Consider the following 18,891-nt stretch of genomic DNA (forward strand, 5'->3'; position numbering starts at 1 on the left):
TGTCTCCCTACAGGCTCTGTGCTCCCCTGCTCACGCTTACATCCCTGTTGCTGCATTCCTGAGGAGGCCAAACAGCTGTCTGAGGAAAACATCTGGAGATCTGCAGTCACGCTGACCGAGGTCTGCTCTGGCCACTCACTGCCTGGGTCGGCCCTTCGGCGCTGCCCAGCAGCAATCCGCACCGAGGCCCTCACCGCCCTCACCCCACCCCACGCGCTCCCCCACAATTATGCTGCGCGCGCAGGAGGGCTCTCAGCGCGCTGTCCTAGAAGGCACACAAACCAGCCAGGGCAGCGGGGTGCAGCAGGGAGCCGAGCGGCAGCTTTGGCAGCGCTGCGCTGTGGCTAACCCCTCCCGAGGACGCTAGCCCTCAGCCGTGCAAACTAGCCTGTGCTTGGACACCGGCCCAGGGCCACAGTGCTCTGCCTCTGACGCCCTTCTGGAAGGGGAAGAAAGTCACCTGTCCTCTGTCTCCATTCCTCTCGAGTTTTCCAGGTACAGGAAGAACTGACAAATCCAAGGTGACGGCCTGCACCTCAGCCCAGAACCAGCAGCCGGGGGTTCACTGACTGCTGCTGCTTCACGGCCACGAGGGAAAGCAAGGGGAGAACAAAGTCCTGCAGACTTGTGACCTGCAGCAAGAAGGGAGCGCTCCGGGCTCGTGCGCCTTCTCCACCAGCTGCTGGGGGACAACAGCGAGGGACCGGCCTGCAGAGAGAGGGCGGCTCTGGAAGAGAGGGGCTCAGCTCCCCTCAACAAGGGGGCAGGATCAGTGGCCACCCACCTGGGGAGACGATCTGCCCCACGGAGCACAGCGGGGTCCCGTTTTTCACCGGGCGGCCCCCGCGGCCAGGCAGGCACTGCCGAGGCGCCGGGAGCCCTTCTGCCCCGCACGGTGCGGGTGCTGAGGCTGTGCTGAGCCGGCCAAAGGTAAACGCAGTCCAACAACAAACCTGGTGGCATTTCTGCTCATTCCCAACAGCTGTATTTGATCACTGGCTGCAATCAATGACACACTTTCTCTCGACGCTGGTGAACGAGGGGTATGGGAAGACGCACTGAGCTCCTGAGATGCTCCTGAACAGACCCCGCTGTCTTCATCCCGCTCTCGCCAGCTAACAGACGGGGAAGGCGGCTGCTGGCACCCACGATCATCTTTCAGCATAATACTCTATCCTAGCTCTGACCAGTGCTCCCAAGTTTACTGACACTTTAAACCACTCCTCTGCTCATTCTTCAAGTCTACAGAACTCTTATGCTCACCACAAGCCACAAAAATTTCCTCACAATAGATTTTTTTTTTTTTTTTTACTTCCTGCTTTTCATCTTCATTGGGCCTTTTTGTTAGGTAAAAAACATCTCCAGCTCTGGAGCCAAGTCCCATCTTCTCCTGTCGCAGAGTAACTACCAAGCTGTGCCTGCAAACAGGAGAAGGCGTGCCTCCAGGACTGCTCCTTTTCTTGTCAGGAGGTAACAGCAGACTGGGCTTGACGCATCTGGCTGCTGACAAGAAACAGCACTTAGTTTTGAGAGCACCTTATGCTGCTATTCCCTGTCTCCAAGAAACCACACCAGGCTGCCACTAACGTCGCACGAGCACACTACAGCCACCATCGTACACAAGACAGTGCACAGGGTGCCCCGACAATGTCATTCATTCTGAGCGTACCTGCTTTCGCAGACCTGGTTTACCTCAAATGGCATCAAATGTAAAGCCTGAGCATTCACAGCCCAGTTCCAATTTTAGACATAGCCAAGATGTAATATACCCGATTAGTAAATGGGAGATGGTCTTTAAATTGTTTCAGACTTTTTTTTTAATAAGCAATGAATTGGTTAACCTGTTAGAAATCTGCATACAAAAAAAACTGTCCTGATTTCAGCTGGGAAGGAGCTAATTTTTTCCCAAGTAGTTGCTGTGTTTTGGATTTAGTAAGGGATTTGGTATGTGAAGAATGTTGATAATACGCTGATGTTATTAGTTCTTGCTAAGAGATCAAGGACTTTTTCAGCTTCCCAGGTTTCACTAATGTGCAGGTGCAGGAAGCTGGGAGGGGTACAGCCAGTACAGTTGACCCAGACTGGCCAAAGAGAGTATTCCATACCACAGACGTCCTGCTCCGTACAGAAGTGGGGGTTGGCTGGTGGGCAGCTCTCTTGCCTTCTGTCTCTCGGGACCATTCTGAGATCAGTCTGGGTTCCATTCTGTGACTGCTGTATCAGCTGTCGAGACATTGTGCATTGTTAATTTTGTATATTTTATTATATCTATATCATTATTATTATCTCCTCTTCCTTTGCTGTCCTAGTAAACTGTCTTTATCTTAACCCACAAGTTTTCCTTTCTTTCCAATTCTCTCCCCCATTCCCCTGGGAATCAGGAGGGAGAGCGAGCAGCTGCGTGGTACTTGATTGCCGACCGGGGTTAAACCAGGACAAAAACTATCCTCCTTCGTCCTGACATGGTAAAAGACAAAATAAAGACTTTTAGCATACTATGCAACATCACTCTGGTTCAGCAGAAACCACAATCAAGGCAAAATGCCCAGTCTGTGTAAAGGATTAAGTTTACCAATAAAGCTGCAACCTAAAAACTACACAGTGATGAAAATGGAAAATTTCCAAGTAAGCTCGGTGTTTCATTTCTCAATACTGCTGGCATGACCATCACCACAGTGTCTGACAGAAGTCTAACTGATACAGACTACACCCACATCAAAGAGCATTTATTCTAGTCTTAACACCATGTTTTCCCCAATAACAACTTGCAAAAGCAAATAGCTATGGTTGAAATCGCTTTCATTTCCTTTAAACAAAGTTTCACTTGTCAGCTTTCAGTTTTATTGGATATCAACATATCAAATGGATTATTTCTGGCTATCACACTGTTAAAGATTTTTAACTACCAAACTTTACTGTCTCACACTTTCTTCTTATTAAAATATTACAAAAGATTAAAAAAAAAGAAACAACAACAAAAGAACCCACAAAAAGCATCTTCTCATCTTTCAGCAACTGGCTTGGTGGTTTAGTTTTCACCATCCAGTGACCTGACTTTCCTTAAAGCGTCAACGAAGAGCCCATGCTGACACACAGAGCTGCCGTGTGTCATCACAGTATTCAAAAACACGACTTGTCCCAGCCACTGCGACTGCCAGGCAGCACGCGTTTGCCTGAACCTGAAGTCTGTAGATGAAGTTTTAAGATTTTGTTCCTACCCTGCAAGGAGTAAAGTGTGCAATAAGCACAGGACACGACGAGTTACCACAGCTTCGCTGACATAGGCTAATTTCCAACCCTAACCACTCTATGATCCTATATCTGAGGTCTTACATTCATTAAAATGGCTTGGATATAAGGAATTCGACAGCTCTTCTCTCAGCCCAAAAGTGAAAGATAACCTCAGAACATGCTTCTTGATTTCTAAAGGAGCTTCATGTCCACAGCCATCTGCAGTTCCTCTGGAAAGAAGTGCGCTTTGCTTTTCTTTCCTTCTGTCTGTTTCTGAATGCTCTTCTGCCATGAAAGCTGACAAAAGTCACAGTATAACTGAAAATCTGGAGTTGTATTTGGAACTTGCAGAACTTCTACAAAAATCCTAAAACCAGAGAAGCCAGTGAAACTCACCAATAGCAGCACATGAAACTGGGCAAGCCCATCCATCAAGATTCGCATGATATGATTTATGAAGTAAACTCTTAAGTTACATAGTCAGAACTAATAATGTCACGACAGCCTGAGTGTGGAGGAAAGCAGATTCCCTACGAACCATAAATGAGATGAGAATACATTCTAGAGAATGCTGCTAGAATTCAGACAAAAGAAAATGTTATTGCTCTTGCAGGTTGCAGAGCGAGTATTGAACAAAATAAGGATTCCATTTCTGTGTGCGCTCTGGGTTTGCGATGTGCAGGAGGCTGCCGAAGCCAGTGGCTGGCACACAACAAACCCCATTTATTCCTTTCTTTAAAGAAGAAAATCACAATTTGAGCGACTTCATTGATTGATCAATCCAAAAGTCACGAGCTCTGACAATCTTTGCGCACAGTGATCCTATCCAGAAGCTCACGACACTACATCCTACCAGACCATGGCGCATGAGCAGCAGTGCAATGATCAAGTGCTCTCAAGATGAGTTAAAGCTCAACTCACTGACAGAGAGCAGGAAACTCGGTCCCTTCTCACAGACTACAGGCAGGTGGCTATCACGGAAACTAGCATTTGTGTTTGAGTATTTTCAGGTTACATTCATCTTCTCCATCAGTCTTCCCTGAATTAGCATGCCTTTCCTTCCCAAATAAATACCGCTCGTACCGCACATACGAGACCTTAAATCCAAACTGATACACTACTGATGGAGAAGAAACGGCTCAACTGACGTTGTCTTTGAAACCGAGCTCTTGATAAAGCAGAAAGCATTTGCTTTTGCAATTCTCTTTATTTGATTTAAAATCTAATACTACAGACCGCTGAGGAAGATACCACTGTCTTTTACCTTTATACAGTTACAAATGCCTTGTTTCTGTGTCTGTCCTTTTTGACAACACTCTTCTTCCAGAAGTTCTCATCTGGTGTGAGCCTTGAGAGCACCTCTGCCTTCGCTCTTACAGTCAAAAATCATGGGAAATATCCCTCGAACCTACTGTATCGCGTCCTCGTGAGAGGCTCCACCCTCAGCTCAGCTTTGCTCCTTTTGAAAGCTTGATCTGCATGCGACTTCCCCTCTCAACTTCTGCACTCCCATCAATCTGCTAAACCCCAGTTCCGAACACGAGAGCGTGTCCCCAGCCTGCCCACCAGCCCCTGGGAAGCAGAGCCAACACCAGTGCCACAAGCGCTTCTGCGGCCTTGCCCTGACCCCCATCCCCACCGGCCCCAGCCATCCTCCAACAGGCATCCTCTTCTGCTTCCTGACGCTCCAGCCACATGCTCCAGCCACTCGACGTTGGGTTCACCCCAGTTCTCTCCCAGTTTCAACCCCCCATTGTGAAGGTGTGCTTATTAGGGCTTTTCTGTCTCTGGAACTTCCCTTTCCCCGGCTGCCCTCTCATTGTTTTAAGGCTGCTGTGGTGTTTTGCTTGTTTCGTTTTGTTTTTAAAGATTTCCTTGTCATTTGGTTGATGACCATCTCTTAGGCTGCTTCACAGTATAGGGAAGTCTGACTAGCCATTAAATTGTTCAGGATGTGACCCTAGGTCTGTACAAAAATGAACTGCTGTTTGCCCTGGCTATTCTAACAGCTATCTTCTCTGGGTTAACGATAACAATGAAGCTTCCAGTTGATATATCCTGCTAATTTAGTAGCTTGGTTAAAGTGAGGAAGCTGCGGCATCCTGAATAGCAATGACAAATCGTCCTGAGCAGTAAGCCACTGGCCTGGGTCGATGCTTCTTGGTGGCCTTGCTGAAAGGAGAATGTCAAAGCAGTATTAAAGGAAAGAAAATTACAAGAAAACAAACAACCCAGGAAAACCCACTCACTATTCTGTTTTACAAAAAAAAGAAACCTTACAACTAAAAATTGTTTTCAGCTACAAATACGTAATTCTTCCTTGCAGAAGACCTACAAAGAAGTTTTTTAAACATGTACCCCTGTGCTATTTTTTCCATTGACAGCTTCTAAAAGAACACACAGAACATGTCCTTTCCACTGCAAAGCTCTTCCCTTTAACCCACATTTCCTTAAACTGTAGGAATACGAAGAGCAGAAAGTCTGAGCTCTCCCAGCTTTGGAGCGGTACTGAAGACCCAGATACTTGCAGCTAAACTGACAACACAAGAAAGCTGAATTTCTAAAACCCAATGTATTAGTCATTGAAATGGAACATGTACCACAAAAAAAGCAGAAAACAGATTGACTAAAAATATTTTCTCCTTTTAAATAGATCAGTCATCACTTATCTTTTGTACTAGTTCTCCAGGCATCTTAGCCTAGCTTTGACAGTGACTCACACAAAAACACAAACCCCCTTCCCTGTAAACTGCAAAAATGTAGAAACCATACAAGCCAAGATTTTCTTTCTGCTCTCAGCTCACCTTTTAATTTGTTAGTGGCTCCGCATGCTGGGCTAGCCGCTCAGCAGAGCTCCACAAAAGAAAAAGGCTCCTCAAATAAAAAGAAAATAGTTTGAATGCTTTTAGTATTTTCACTTTTCTTTGTCCCAACAATGCAGCTCTGTCCTCTGGGAATGAGCGTATGCGGGCCAAACACAGTATGTCATTCTCCCGCTTTCGGCCCGCCGGAGCGCCACTGACGCGCAGCCGCTCCCCCAGCTCTTGGGGTACGCGCCGGGCCGGGCGCCCCGCAGCCCCCACTGACCCGCTGTAACCTCGAGAAAGGTCCTCCGCCCCCCCAACCAGCGGACCCCAAAGCTGGGCGAAACCTGCTTCCAACAAAGCCTGCATTCACTGGAGGGAGCACAAGGCAGAAGGGTCGCCAGGCACCATGCCGCAGCACTGGACAGAGTGCTAACACCACCGGCAATCCCAGGATCGGTGAAATTCCCTCTAGATCGAGGAAGGGAACTGCTGGGGGGTTCACTGTTTTTTTTCTCAATGAAGCAGCCGATTTTGAAGTCAACCAAAATACTTCTGGTGAAACTAGGATATGCATGCAGACTTTAAAAAAAAGTGCATTTCTCCCTTCAAGGGCAGGGAGTTTCCTAGAACTGCCTCTGTGTCTTGATAAAACACAATCGTTAAATGCTAAAGAGATTCTAAACATTATCACAAGTCGATCTCAGGCACGTTTCCTCTGCTGTTCACTTAAATCTGTACACAGCACCTTCTGACAAATTCTCTACCTTCTGTGCTGTTTGGGACAAATTCCAGAACACTTTGTGGAGGACTGCCACGAGGGAGCCTGACCCCAGAGCTCCCTGGAAGAAATCACCACCACCGCAGAAGCTCTAATCATAAGCCCAAAAGACACAGACTTCTATTATTGGAAATCCTTTCCAATCACTAAACATTCAAACGACAGATTCTTTGCATTCACAGGGCATCTTCCAACACAAAATCTCTACCCCCACGGCAAGAACAGATCAGACGCTTAAAAGACAAACAGCACCTCAGCAGTGCAAGCAGTTTTCCTTATTTTAGTACTGAGCCCAAGCTGGGCCGCAAACACAGCTTACTACAGAGCAACAGCAGAGAGAGAAAAAATCCAGCCCGCTCTCATGAGGGGATGGGTAGAAGACACTTGATTTCACCCCTTCGGCATCGCAATAGGCAGCAGCTCACGGACCGATTTTCAAAGAGCGACCTCCAGCAGCAGCAGCTAACAGAAGTGCTGAGCATGGGCATTCAGCGGTGACCCAGGTCTCTGCCTAGCAAACCAGCCGCACTCACAACCCCGATACCGCTGACATCAGGAAGGGAGAAAGCCACAAGACGTACGGTTTCGGAGGCAGGCAGCGAGCCCTCCATGCTGGGTGCGCAGCGAGGGAAGCATGCAGTCTAACCCCAGCGCCCCGCCGCCAGCCGAACATGCTGTACCGCAGTTACGTTAGCGGAGACCAGCCCCAGCCCTGCCAGGCTGGATTCTGCCCTGACAAAGCAGGACCTTGTAATATGAAGCAGTAGCAGCCTGGGTGTCTTGGCAGAAGCCCCGAATGCATGTTTGAGAAAGCAACTGCAGCTCTGAACAAGCGGGGCATGAACACGCTCCAGAAGGGCTACCGAGCCTGCTAAAAATACTTCATTGCTGACCCCATCAGGAACACATTTCTGGAGAATAATAAAACCAAAAAGCAAAATACATCTGCTGGCAATGGTTCTGGAAGTTTATTTCTACAAACAAACAAACAAAACCCCAACCTAGTCTCAAACAGAATAACACCTCACATTTTCTTCCAACAGGAAGACAGCTGGGTCTCCGCACTTCTAGAGCTCTGGGCAAGGTGAGCCTCAACATGTCTCCCTCTGTAACCTTCCACAGGAGGTTGTTCAGACTTCTGTCACAAGTTAAGCAGCTAACTGCTGACAGATTCAAAGTCTGCCCTGCTGAGTACGGCGCAGAAGCCTTGCGCATTGCACAGTCCGGGTGAGACAAAGGAAGCACCCGTCACCCGGCCGGCGCAACCTGCACAGCTGTAGGGTGCCCTGCTACAGTTAGGATGCCCAGGGAAGAGCAGAAGGAGCTGCTGGAATGGCTAAAGGACATGATGCATCTGGTCTGTCCCTCGCTGGCAGGACAGAGAGCAAGGTCCTTGTGACGCCAACAAGACGACAGCCCTGCAGGCGTGCACACGTCTCTAACTCCTCTTGTTTATTCCCCATGCTACATGCGTTTGTGTAGAGGGGTTTATGTTGGGCCCCGAAGCCAATTACTGGCTGGAGTGCCTGGAATTCCTTTGTGCTGTTCAGGTGCTGACCTGTGATCCCTCTCCAGGCTCTGGGCATCTGTTGCTGGCACTGGCATCAAACTGGAAGGAGTGGGATGGACTGATGCTCCCCTCCCCATCAATAATGCATCCATCTCAATACACACTGATCCTTTCTTACTCTCAATTTACTGTATCGGCTCTGCCTAGTATTTCGTATTGACGGCTGCTCAGACGAATGATAATGGCCCACTTGGGTCAGCAGAGAAGGTCACCTCTGCAAACCACTGGTAAGCAACGTTTACAGCTGGACAGAGCCGTGCCAGGCCACCCCCAGCCGGGCTGGGTCGCCAGTAAGTGCCCACCAGCACGGTGCGCTTCTAAAGCCCCGCTGGAGCCCACGGCAGCTCCACCTGCACACAAACGCTCTCCGCACATCCTGCTCCGAAAGCATGGCAGTGCCAGGAACAAATACAAACATACCGACCTTGAACTGTCTCTAAAGTAAAATTTGTTGTGACGGGAATTAGCTCACAGAGAAATTCTTAAACCTCCATTACTTTTAATCAGCAGTTTAGAAACCAAATGGTAAGGGCAGCGCCTTCCCCAGCTGTCGGCCGCACGCGCCCTCCCGGGAGCACCCCCCTGTGCCGTCCCCAGCCGCGTGACACCACCCTGCTCACAGCTGCTCCCGCGTCGCTCGCTGACCTTTCCGTAAAATCACCCTGAAAACTGAACAGTCAGAGCGGAGTATTTGTCATTAACCCAGCTGATCTGGACCAACGCGTGGCGGGTAAAAGAGGACAGCTGAAGTTGCACGGCTCGTTCCACCACAGCACTGTCTCCGTTTTCCAGCTGCCTACCTTCAGCATCCATCTCATGAAAGGGAGCCACGCACAAACGCAGCAGCGAAGTGCTGACGAGCAGGGCTTGGAGTCTTCTCACTGTACCAGTTCAAAAACCTGGCCTCAAAGCCGCCAGTAAAACTGTTCTGAAAGTACCTCGTTGTTTTCTGCTTCCTGACTGGGGTTTTTCCACATGATTTTAATGTAAACTGCCATTGATTAGCTAAAGACAGCTCAGCTTTGTTGTAAGACAACAAAAAGTATGCACAGAAGATCGCACACAAACCTCACCCAGGAGACAGTCAAAAGCAGTGCATGAAAATACCCGCGCAGAAACCACTCTGCTGAAAAACTGCGCAAGAGCGTCTCACGTTGTTAAAAATAGAACTGATTTCTGCATTGGCAGATGGAGTTTCAGTCAAAATACCCACGGAGCCACTTGAATAATTAACTGTTGGATTTCTACGGCATAACAAAGTATCTAACGCATTTTACTGCCCCTTCTATAAAATGTGATATAAATACTGTTTGCTAATTTTTCAGCAATGAAATTAATAGAAATGAGGTTTATAGTACTGTGCAGCAAGCCTCTGGCTGAAATACCACCAAGGGCTGCCAAGACATCAGCACCGTTCTCTACACGCAAGCTATTTAATCTTTCAGGCAATTAGCTCCTGGAACAGAGCAGTCACTTAATCTAGAAATCAGGTTTACTCCGAAGGAAGCAGAAGAAACTCTAGACTGGTGGCCCTCAGTAACCTGAAACGTGTGGCTAGACAGAGTGACAGGAGCTGAATCACAGGGAGAGGTTTTTTAAAGTGTATGTATGGTTTTAGAAGAGCTACATGTAAAATGCAGTCTTCATGGCAACACGGACCCTGCATATTGCCCAAACTGCCTGTATTTCACAGAACCGAGTTTTTCTTTTCAAATCTTCTTACCATTTCATCTCTATTTAGAGAAACTTAAGACGACTGCCTTCCAGTGGGGGCTGGACTAGACGTTCTCCAGAAGTCCCTTCCAACTTCAGTGATCCTGTGATTCATCAGCTTCTGGGATGCATTTTAAATTCCTCAGTATACATAATTTTGGATCTACTGCCAAATGAACCCAGCCACCCGGTCATCATTTATCAATAATAAATTATACTGACCTCACAAAATTAATGTCTACGGAGCGTGATTAACTGTGAAGAAAACAGTCTTATGAAACCAGAGAAGCTCTAGTGCAAGAGGACATCAGACTAGCAGACAGCACTAACCAGCTCCTCGCGGAGCGTGTTTACGCCGTTCAACCGTACGGAAATATTTCAGTGCTAAAGAACAGAGATCATCTCATCTGTGCTGCTGACTCTTCTCTGGAGGAGACAGTAAACAACTACTCAGGTGGTAAATGCCGGTGTAACAGCCAAATGCTGCCTTTACATCATTCCAGCGCGGAGAATCTGCTGTGCCAGCCGTACGTGGGGACTTGGCAGTGTGGGGCACCGGCCTGGGAGATGTCCTGTCAGCAGAGACCCCCAGGAGGTCACGGGCACAGGATCCGGTCCTCACCCTGAGAGATAAGATTGAACTGTCCAAACTTCTGAAGTCTTCAGCATACACAGGATACAGATACGCCCTCTGACAAATCTTAATACTTTAAATGCCTTTCCTCTCTAAATTCTGAAGTTAAATAATGTCAAATTTCCCTTTCCCTTGCTAAAAGCATTAACTGTATGCAGTTAAAAACCCAGCCAACCAAAGGTCACCTTCCAGATCAACAAAAACATCTTGAAATAAACACTGCCAGTGAAACCCAATCACGAAGGGCCAGGACACGCGCAGGTAAAGGATGATCTCTGAGCAGCGGCCAATGCACTAAAAATTGTCCATTAGATGAACTGTGACAAGAACTGAGGAACGGTATCTAGAAGTTACAAAACAGCCTGAACAACCAGGTTTAATGCACCGTGGCCAGCAAAACGCAAGCACACTAACTAAAGCACCGGTACTGCAAAGCCGCAAAAATGTCACTAATTGTTCATCGTACACCAGATCAGTCAGAGCTTCTTGGCGTCTACTCCCAGACTGTACCCGAGCGGATGCGCTGGCACCTGGGTCTCTTTTCTCGCCAGCTCTCCCCAGGGCTCACTGACCACTCTCCGCTTGCTGTCCGGCGCCGGCAGGAGAGGTGCGTTTTCCTTCCAGACCCCGGCGGCCAGGGCCTGCGGGAACGAGCCTTCAGCCGCGGGGCGGCCCTGCCCCAGCAGCGAAAGGCCAGCCTCCTTACCCCTGCCAGGGCACACGGCCGCCTCGGTAATCCAACCCCGCACAGCTGTCAGCGAGAACCCGACCCCAGCCCCACCAGCAGCGACGCACCAGGGCCAGTTATAGGAGCCACTCAGCAAACAATATGGATGCAGACGATCAGCGTCAGCAAAAAAAGGACTTGCAGACTAGTCTGTCCACAGCAACTGAACACAAGAGCTTCTTTAGCTAAAAGCACTGAGAGCAACAATAAAATTTATCCCCTCCATTACCCTATTTTCACCAGTATGTACGTTTAACCCAGCTTACATAGAAGGTTAAAAAAAAAGAAATCCAGCCCATACCAGCTATGAAATCAACCGTGAACCCAAGCGATGCAGGAGACAGAGTACAGCTGATTCTGAACAACTACTATGGAAACAATACAGCAGAATAGGGAATTGATTACTTTAAAGTTGAATTTTCGTACCGAGCTTCACACTCCAAAATGAGTACGATCATTTCACTCACTTGCGTGAAGCGCTCCGACCAAGGCAAGTTTGTGTGGGCTTCTGCTTCCCCTACACGGAATTACCGTGTGCAGCGCAGGCTCAGACTGAGCCACAGGAAGATAGCAGCTAAGCACCTAAAAATACGGGCTTCCTGAGAAACTAAATGCCAGATTAGTGAATCTTCCCCAGCTACCACAGCAGAGTTTTGAGCCTTTCCCTAAATAAAGACAGATGACACATTATTAGATGCAAGTCTGCTCTGTTGAGACCAGAACAGTAGAAGAACCTAAAGTTCTCCCCCCTCAGTTTGCCAACGAGTCTAATTTTGACCTTTCTAATTTTATAATCTCTCTCTTTAAACATTTTAAATAAGCTTTACTACTGACAAATAAGAAACCGATAGAACTGAAGGTCTGAGTTGGCTTTTTTCCCCTTGTTTAACTGGAGGATGAAATAGCCATATAATATGTAACCAAACAGCACCAGAATAGAAACCATACCTCACAGTGCTGCTATGGCTGAGAGAAGGCAGGAAGGGTGTTTGGGCTGGAGAAAATGAAGAAAAATAGCCAACTACATCACTCCAAAACACACTGGGAGGCTCACCTGCCTTGCTCACTACTCTGGAAGGCAGCTGAGCCCCACAGCTACAGACCCCAGAACACAGGGCGGCAGGGGGCACAAACACATGCAACTGTGGTGGAGAAGTAAGAATTCTTATTCAGTCTCTCCCCTCCACTCACCCAGTGTCTTTTAGTGACCGAGGCACGAGGGAGGGAACATTTTCAGCTCCGCCGACGAGGACAGTGCGCTGCCATCAGCAGAGGACCTGGGGTGCCGGACTGTGGCAGCAACAGGGCCTGCTCCAAGAAAACGCTGCAAACAGCTCCTTCACCCAGTGCAAAGTGTATTCTTCAGGCACACATTCATGTTGGCTGAGGCCATTTCTCAAGACAGCAAAGAGTACCAAACACTGTAGAAAATTATTTGTAGCACGAACCTGTAACAGCAGGACTACTGGAGAAAGGCAATGCCAAGGAGTGCCTGCAGACGGCTGTGCTCTGGTTTTCACGCTCACAGCACGAACCCACAATAATCCCATCCATTTGAAATCACGATTTTTACTTGCCCAAGGTACGCTTATTTTGCCAGACAAGAAGATTCTGAAAGGATACAACTCCAAAGTTGTATCATCTCCCTGACTAATTTCCAGCGACGCTCCAGTGACATCTGCAGCAAGGTCCGTTTTCTACACTTCTGAACAGCACTACCAAGCTCCACATTTCTTGAGGAAATTAGATTGTCTATGTTCTGTGTTTCAGATACACAATCTCCTATACAGACCATCCATTAGTATCATTTACCATTTTTGGGGAGCCACCATTTGTACTCTTGCTGGGTTTGGATCATCTAACACTAAAAATACTCAAAGAGGAGACCATGTTTTTGCACACACATCAGTGAAGTCCAGTGCATAAGGAATTTTATCAATATTAAGCAAGATAATATGAAACAGCACAGTCCTGAACTTTAAATATCTAACAAAACGCTTGGGTCTAGGCTCATGTAAAAAGACACTCTGAATTTTCACAGTTCTCCAGCCTCCATCAATACAGATGGGCAATAAAACCACCAGTACGGCCTGACAATAAAACCCTAAAGCTGACCTACTGTCCTGCATAGTTCACTACAGAAATTGTTCCCACACAGTGAATTAAGACCTTCTCATGTTTTACGTAAGAAAACTCTGGAAGAACATGTAGAAATTAAGTAGTTGGTGAAGAACTATAAAATATTAACAAATGTCAATGGCTTTGAGAAAATTTGTAAAGGAAGAATGAAAATGTCTCCAAATCAGACCAGATCTATAACCATACTCTTTACATAGGAAGGATTTGTTTTTAAAGCAGATGTTTATATTATTTTCAGTGTGGAAAACAGCTTAATGATAGCTGATGATTTCTGAAACAAAAAACCTGCAGCAACCAGCTTTCTATTTTTGCCAGCCCACCATACAACAGGCGTTTGTTTTGAGAAACCTGTAACATGGAAGCCACAAAGCTCCAGCTGTGCCCGAGTCCCTCCCAAGTCCTGCAAGCTTCCAACATTGCCCTGGAGAAAGCACGTGTTTTCTGGGACTCTTTATTTAGCTATGAACACATGGGAGATGCAGTCACATTACGTGAACCGCAACTGAACGGCAGCGGTCAACGAGAGCTCCTTGCCTGGCCTTTTTAGACCCAATTATTTCAAGTCTAAAATGGCACAATGATTTCTTTGCACATTCCTTAGCTTTTTCGCTCACGGCTGGCATGAAAAGCAGTATTTTCTTTTTCATTTCTACTCTTATTACAAACCAAAAAGCTCCAAAGCCTATTACATACGTATGATCCAAGTCACCAAATATTAATAACTGATTAACATTTTGATAGCAATCACAAACTAACTGAAATAAACAATTTATGTAAACATTCCTGTAAGGTCAGTTTGGCTGATCATGCAAACCAAGGACACACCCCAGTGCCCGTTTAGCGGCACCCTGCAAGTGAGAAATGCCACGGGTAGCAGCGTGCTTCTATTTCCTCAGCCTCCAAAGCAGCCACCGCTACCGATTTTGTTAAGGTGGTGTTCCAGGTCTAACAGAAAACTGCCACTGAAAGGCATGCTCCCAGTCCATTCCTCAGCACGCTCGTCCTCCATGCACTTCTGCTGTTCCCCTGAGGCAAGAAGCTCACGGCATGGTGAGCCGGCTCCGGCGGGCGAGCCAAGGGAAAGCTGCCTTCCCTTCTCTCCTCCTCTCAGCAGTTTGTCCTCCCATGGACACAGCAGCTGAACGGGCTCCCCACCGGGGCACAGTCACTAGATCAACCCAAGGGCAGTGGTAACTGCACAAGGGAGCAAGTAAGGGGGAAGGAGCGCTCCGCTCCGCGTAGTGGCAAATCCTTCTGTGGTTAGGCTGGCTCTAGTAAGGCGATGCACCTGAAGACACTTCATAGCAATTTCTTAAAGTGTGGAACAAGCATCAGATAGCAATGTGCATGCATAAAAACCACAGGTGCATGCTCACACGCACAGCCCAGCTGGCTTGCCAGCTCCTGCTACGCCTGAAGCAACACCACACGTCAACAAAAGGTCCACGGGCTAACCCTGAAACTCCTCAAACGGCAGCACGGGTGTTCAGGAGTTTTAAGAACAGCAGGAACTCGCAGTGCAGCAGAGTATGTGTTGTTCTGTGCTACCTCCTGTCTGGAAGAGCATTTGGCCCAAATCTCACGTTTTTCAGAGAACAGCAGCAGCATTCAGAAACAAAATTTGTGTGGAATGCAAGAATTCTGGTAAAAGTGACAAGAGCTATGGGCAGGGACAGAGGTGTGGAGCGTACTTACACAGCAAAATGCTGATGTGGCTGCAGATACATAAGCCCAAATTTTTGTAAATTTGTCCACCTGACATAACAAAAACAGGACACCTAGTCCAGCCTCAGTCAGAACCGGCCAGATGCCAAGAGAAGTCAGCCTGTGCTGGTACGGACCAAGTTTCTTTACAAAGCACGGCAGTCCATTTACCAGCCCTCTTTGTTTGTTACAGGTGAGACTACTTAAAATCCTCTCTTCCTTTTGGTGGGCAGAAAAGCTGAGAGAAGTTCAGTAGAAATGCTGAATATACACATTCATAATTTTCAAATGACAGTGAATTAGCTTGGGTTCCCGAGATTTCATACTGCTTCCAAAGACAAAGAGTTAGGATACCAAAATACAATTTATGTTCTGGTATTCTGAGTGTCAAGATTCATTAAAAAATGGGCTCAAGCATGAAAAATCAGTGTGATTTAAACCCTCAAGCCCATTATTATTCCTCCCCTTTCAACTACGTTTCTTGTTTTGTTTTTAACCAGGATATGTCCAACCACAGCTAACTTTCAGCAGAGAGATGGGGGAAGAGAGGGGGAGTATCAGGGAGAGACTCCCCTCACAGCAGGAACAAAACCACCGACCTTGCTTAGCGCTAAGGCAGACCAGCGCTGTACGGCCTTTTCTTGATGCTATAATGGGGAGCGTAGCTGTCAGCGTATAGGTGGGTGCCATGGCCTCATTCTTCCCTGCTAAAAAATACTTTAAATGTTATTTATAGGTTAAAAGGAAGATAAGAAGAAGTCCTATATCTGAACACCACTGTATTCCCGCAACGCAGACTGCGATCATGTGCGACTCGTGTAAGACCTTTTCTGTTTGAAAGTTCTGGGCTGCTCAGCTGGCTGCACTAACCAAAGCGGTACTGAACGGGATTTGCCTGTTTGCGGATTACAGCAGACAGCCACCCAGAAGTCACTTAGCATAAACACTCCCTTCAAAGAGAAGATTGCTTTAGAAGTTACTGGCAAAGAAGGTACAGACAAAGAACACCGGAGAACTCATGTTTAACAGCCAAGGTGCTGCTGCACAAAAGCAGTTTAACACAAAACGTCAGGCAATTTTTTCTCTTTATCCTTGGAAACGGGAAGGGGGGGTAGACACTTGTCTAAATGTTATGAATACAAAGCCTTGCTAAGACTATGTCTGAGCTGTAGTTACGTTAGCTTGCAATTCCACGAGCGTGTGAAAACAGGCGCAGCCAACACGCAGCATCTTAGCTGGATGCTGTCTGGAGGAGAGCGAAGCGGCAGCGGGGGAATATGCGTCTCCCACAGTGGGGTCAGTTGGTCTGGGAGGCAGCAGAACTAAGCACAAGGATTTAAAGCCATCCGCTCAAGGTCATTAAGATGGAGAGGTACAGAACCTGTGAGCTGCAGAGTTCCACGGTCCATCGCTTCACTCGAATCTGTGACTGCTGAAAGACCACACCAGCAACTGGCAGTTCCAGTTTGTTCAGGAGCTTTTAATAGATTAATTCCTGTTGGCAGACATCATACTTGACTACGTAACGTCCGTCCACATCGTATTTCTGCTAGATGTCTACTGACTTCTTTATGAAGCCATTTCTTTCACTTTCCGATTTCAATGCTAGCTCTATCGGTTAGCCATTGTCCGCTGGAGAAGCCAGGGTGGTTTCTTCACCTGTGGACTACAGGGCTTCTGATCATTAAGCGTACTCACAGAACTCCTTACTGAAATTAAGATTTCCAAAAGTATCACCCAGAAAAACAAAGAGAAAAGACTCTGCAGCTTCTAAATCAAAAGAGAAGAGGAATATACACACAGGAAATTACCGTGCACAGGGTATTAGCCACTCTGTATCTTCATTAGATGCATCTGATTCAAATATGCTTAATGTATTTAATTTTCCATTTCCACATGAAGCAAATCAGCTTATGGCGCTGGATGACCTCTCTAGTTTCTAATACCTTTTCACACCTTTTTTTTTTGTACAAGTCTAAGCAGTGCCCAGGTTGCAATAGGCTTCCAGTCCCCTGTGAACTGGGTCTGTTTCGAATAAGGGACCCAACAGGTAAAAAAGCTTCCAATTTTTCAGCAATTGCTTGGAATGACAAGAGATCCAGTCAGGATGTTCACTACAGCACAGAATAAGACTCTAAATACAATATTACCTCCTAAGGATTATAAACTGTCAAAATGTATAGGAAAATTTCTTTCTAGCTTTAAAAGGAGAGTTTAAATGTGTTTAAATTATTCCTTAAGGAAAACTGCAGATCTGAAGGATCACTGTATTCTACCCACGTTTATAAGAAAACACCCTGATAAGAATTGGTATCTCACAGTAAGAAACTGGGTTAAAGCTTCTAATGCTGAAAAGAGCAGCATTTCATTTTCCTCCTAACTGAAGCAGAGTACTCAATAATTCATAGCTTGCTCTGATCAAGCTCCAGCACAGGTGCTGCACAGCCAAACCTCAGGGAAGGTACCTGCAACATGCCTGATGATCATAGGGGAAAACACGCATAAAAGATGTGCAACATCTGCTTCTGGAGGTTTTTTTTATTTATGACAATGCTAAATTGCAAAGGAGCCCTGCTTTGAAGAGTCCTTTCCATTAGGAGTCCAACAGTTTCAGAGAAAGCAGAGAGGCAAGAAGAGACGTGGGTGTTAGGAGGAAAAGTAACTGACTAAACTATGAAAACGTAACTATGCGATAGACCCACACTCCCTTTTACCAGAAGGTAATTCAGTAAGCGGAGCACCCCAGAAGTTTGCTGTAGCCGGTCCCACAGTAAGTTTGTAAACAGCAATTACTTCAAGAACCGAGGCTTTTTGTTCCCTCTCCTTCGTGCCAGTAAAGTGGCTCTGAAGGGAGCCTTCCTCATGAAGGAGTGGCAAAAGCACCTTCCATTCTCCTCCAGGAGCCTCAGCAGAACTGAAAGACACTGTGCCATGCAAATCTCCCTCGAAAAATTAACTACCGAAGCAGCTGTCAGCAGTTGGTTTACTGTGTTCTCCCAGACCAGAACAGAACCACCATCACAGCCAAAGCACAAACCTTGGTAACACGAATACACTCCAGATGTGGAAATAGAAAATTCTTCACAAAATGAGTGTATGACCAGGGAATTTTACGTAAATGTGTGAAATCACCACCTGACATAATACAGACATCTTCATTCCTGGTGTCATTTGGAATTTCACAGCTCATTAGTAAGTGTGGGAGCTTATCTGCCACGTCACAGGTTCGAAAGAGAAAGGAATTTAATGCTGAAGATAGCCCTGCTTTGAGCAGTCACTGGGCAGATGAACTCCAGAGATGCCTTCCAGCCTGAACTGACTTAGGAGTAACACTGGAGGGGCATGAGAAAGACACCTCTCTCCTTCCCGTCTTTGCAGAAAAAACTCTTCCCCATCAACCGGCTGAATGGTAACCAGGACACCACCAAGGATTTTAATTCCTATACTGCTGGTTCATAGACGACTCAAAGATGACTTTTGCTGAGCTCTCTCAGTGCAGCTGGATACTTTTTTCTCATTGCCTTGATAAAGCAGAGGGTGCTGAATCAGCAGCTTTTGACCCCTGCTAGAAAGCCCTCTATCAGGGTG

The 18,891-nt window shown here is 46.9% G+C and overlaps 1 protein-coding gene across 8 annotated transcripts in view; it reads right to left on the minus strand.

Annotated features, from left to right (window-relative positions):
- The window catches only part of TMCC1 (transmembrane and coiled-coil domain family 1), a 110,580-nt gene that overhangs the window by 34,360 nt on the left and 57,329 nt on the right, over positions 1-18,891 (minus strand). Inside the window, exon 1 of one of the 8 annotated variants that reach the window (XM_086756013.1) lies at positions 7,398-7,474. The exons of the other annotated variants lie outside the window; for them this stretch is intronic. Coding sequence (XP_086612139.1) covers positions 7,398-7,427 — 30 coding nt within the window. The 5' untranslated portion in view covers positions 7,428-7,474. Of the gene's footprint in view, positions 1-7,397; positions 7,475-18,891 lie in introns of those variants that run through there. 8 annotated transcript variants of the gene reach the window in all.

The sequence above is a fragment of the Chlamydotis macqueenii genome, chromosome 10 (genome assembly GCF_036417535.1).
Source record: "Chlamydotis macqueenii isolate bChlMac1 chromosome 10, bChlMac1.mat, whole genome shotgun sequence".
Classification (NCBI taxonomy): Eukaryota; Metazoa; Chordata; class Aves; order Otidiformes; family Otididae; genus Chlamydotis; species Chlamydotis macqueenii.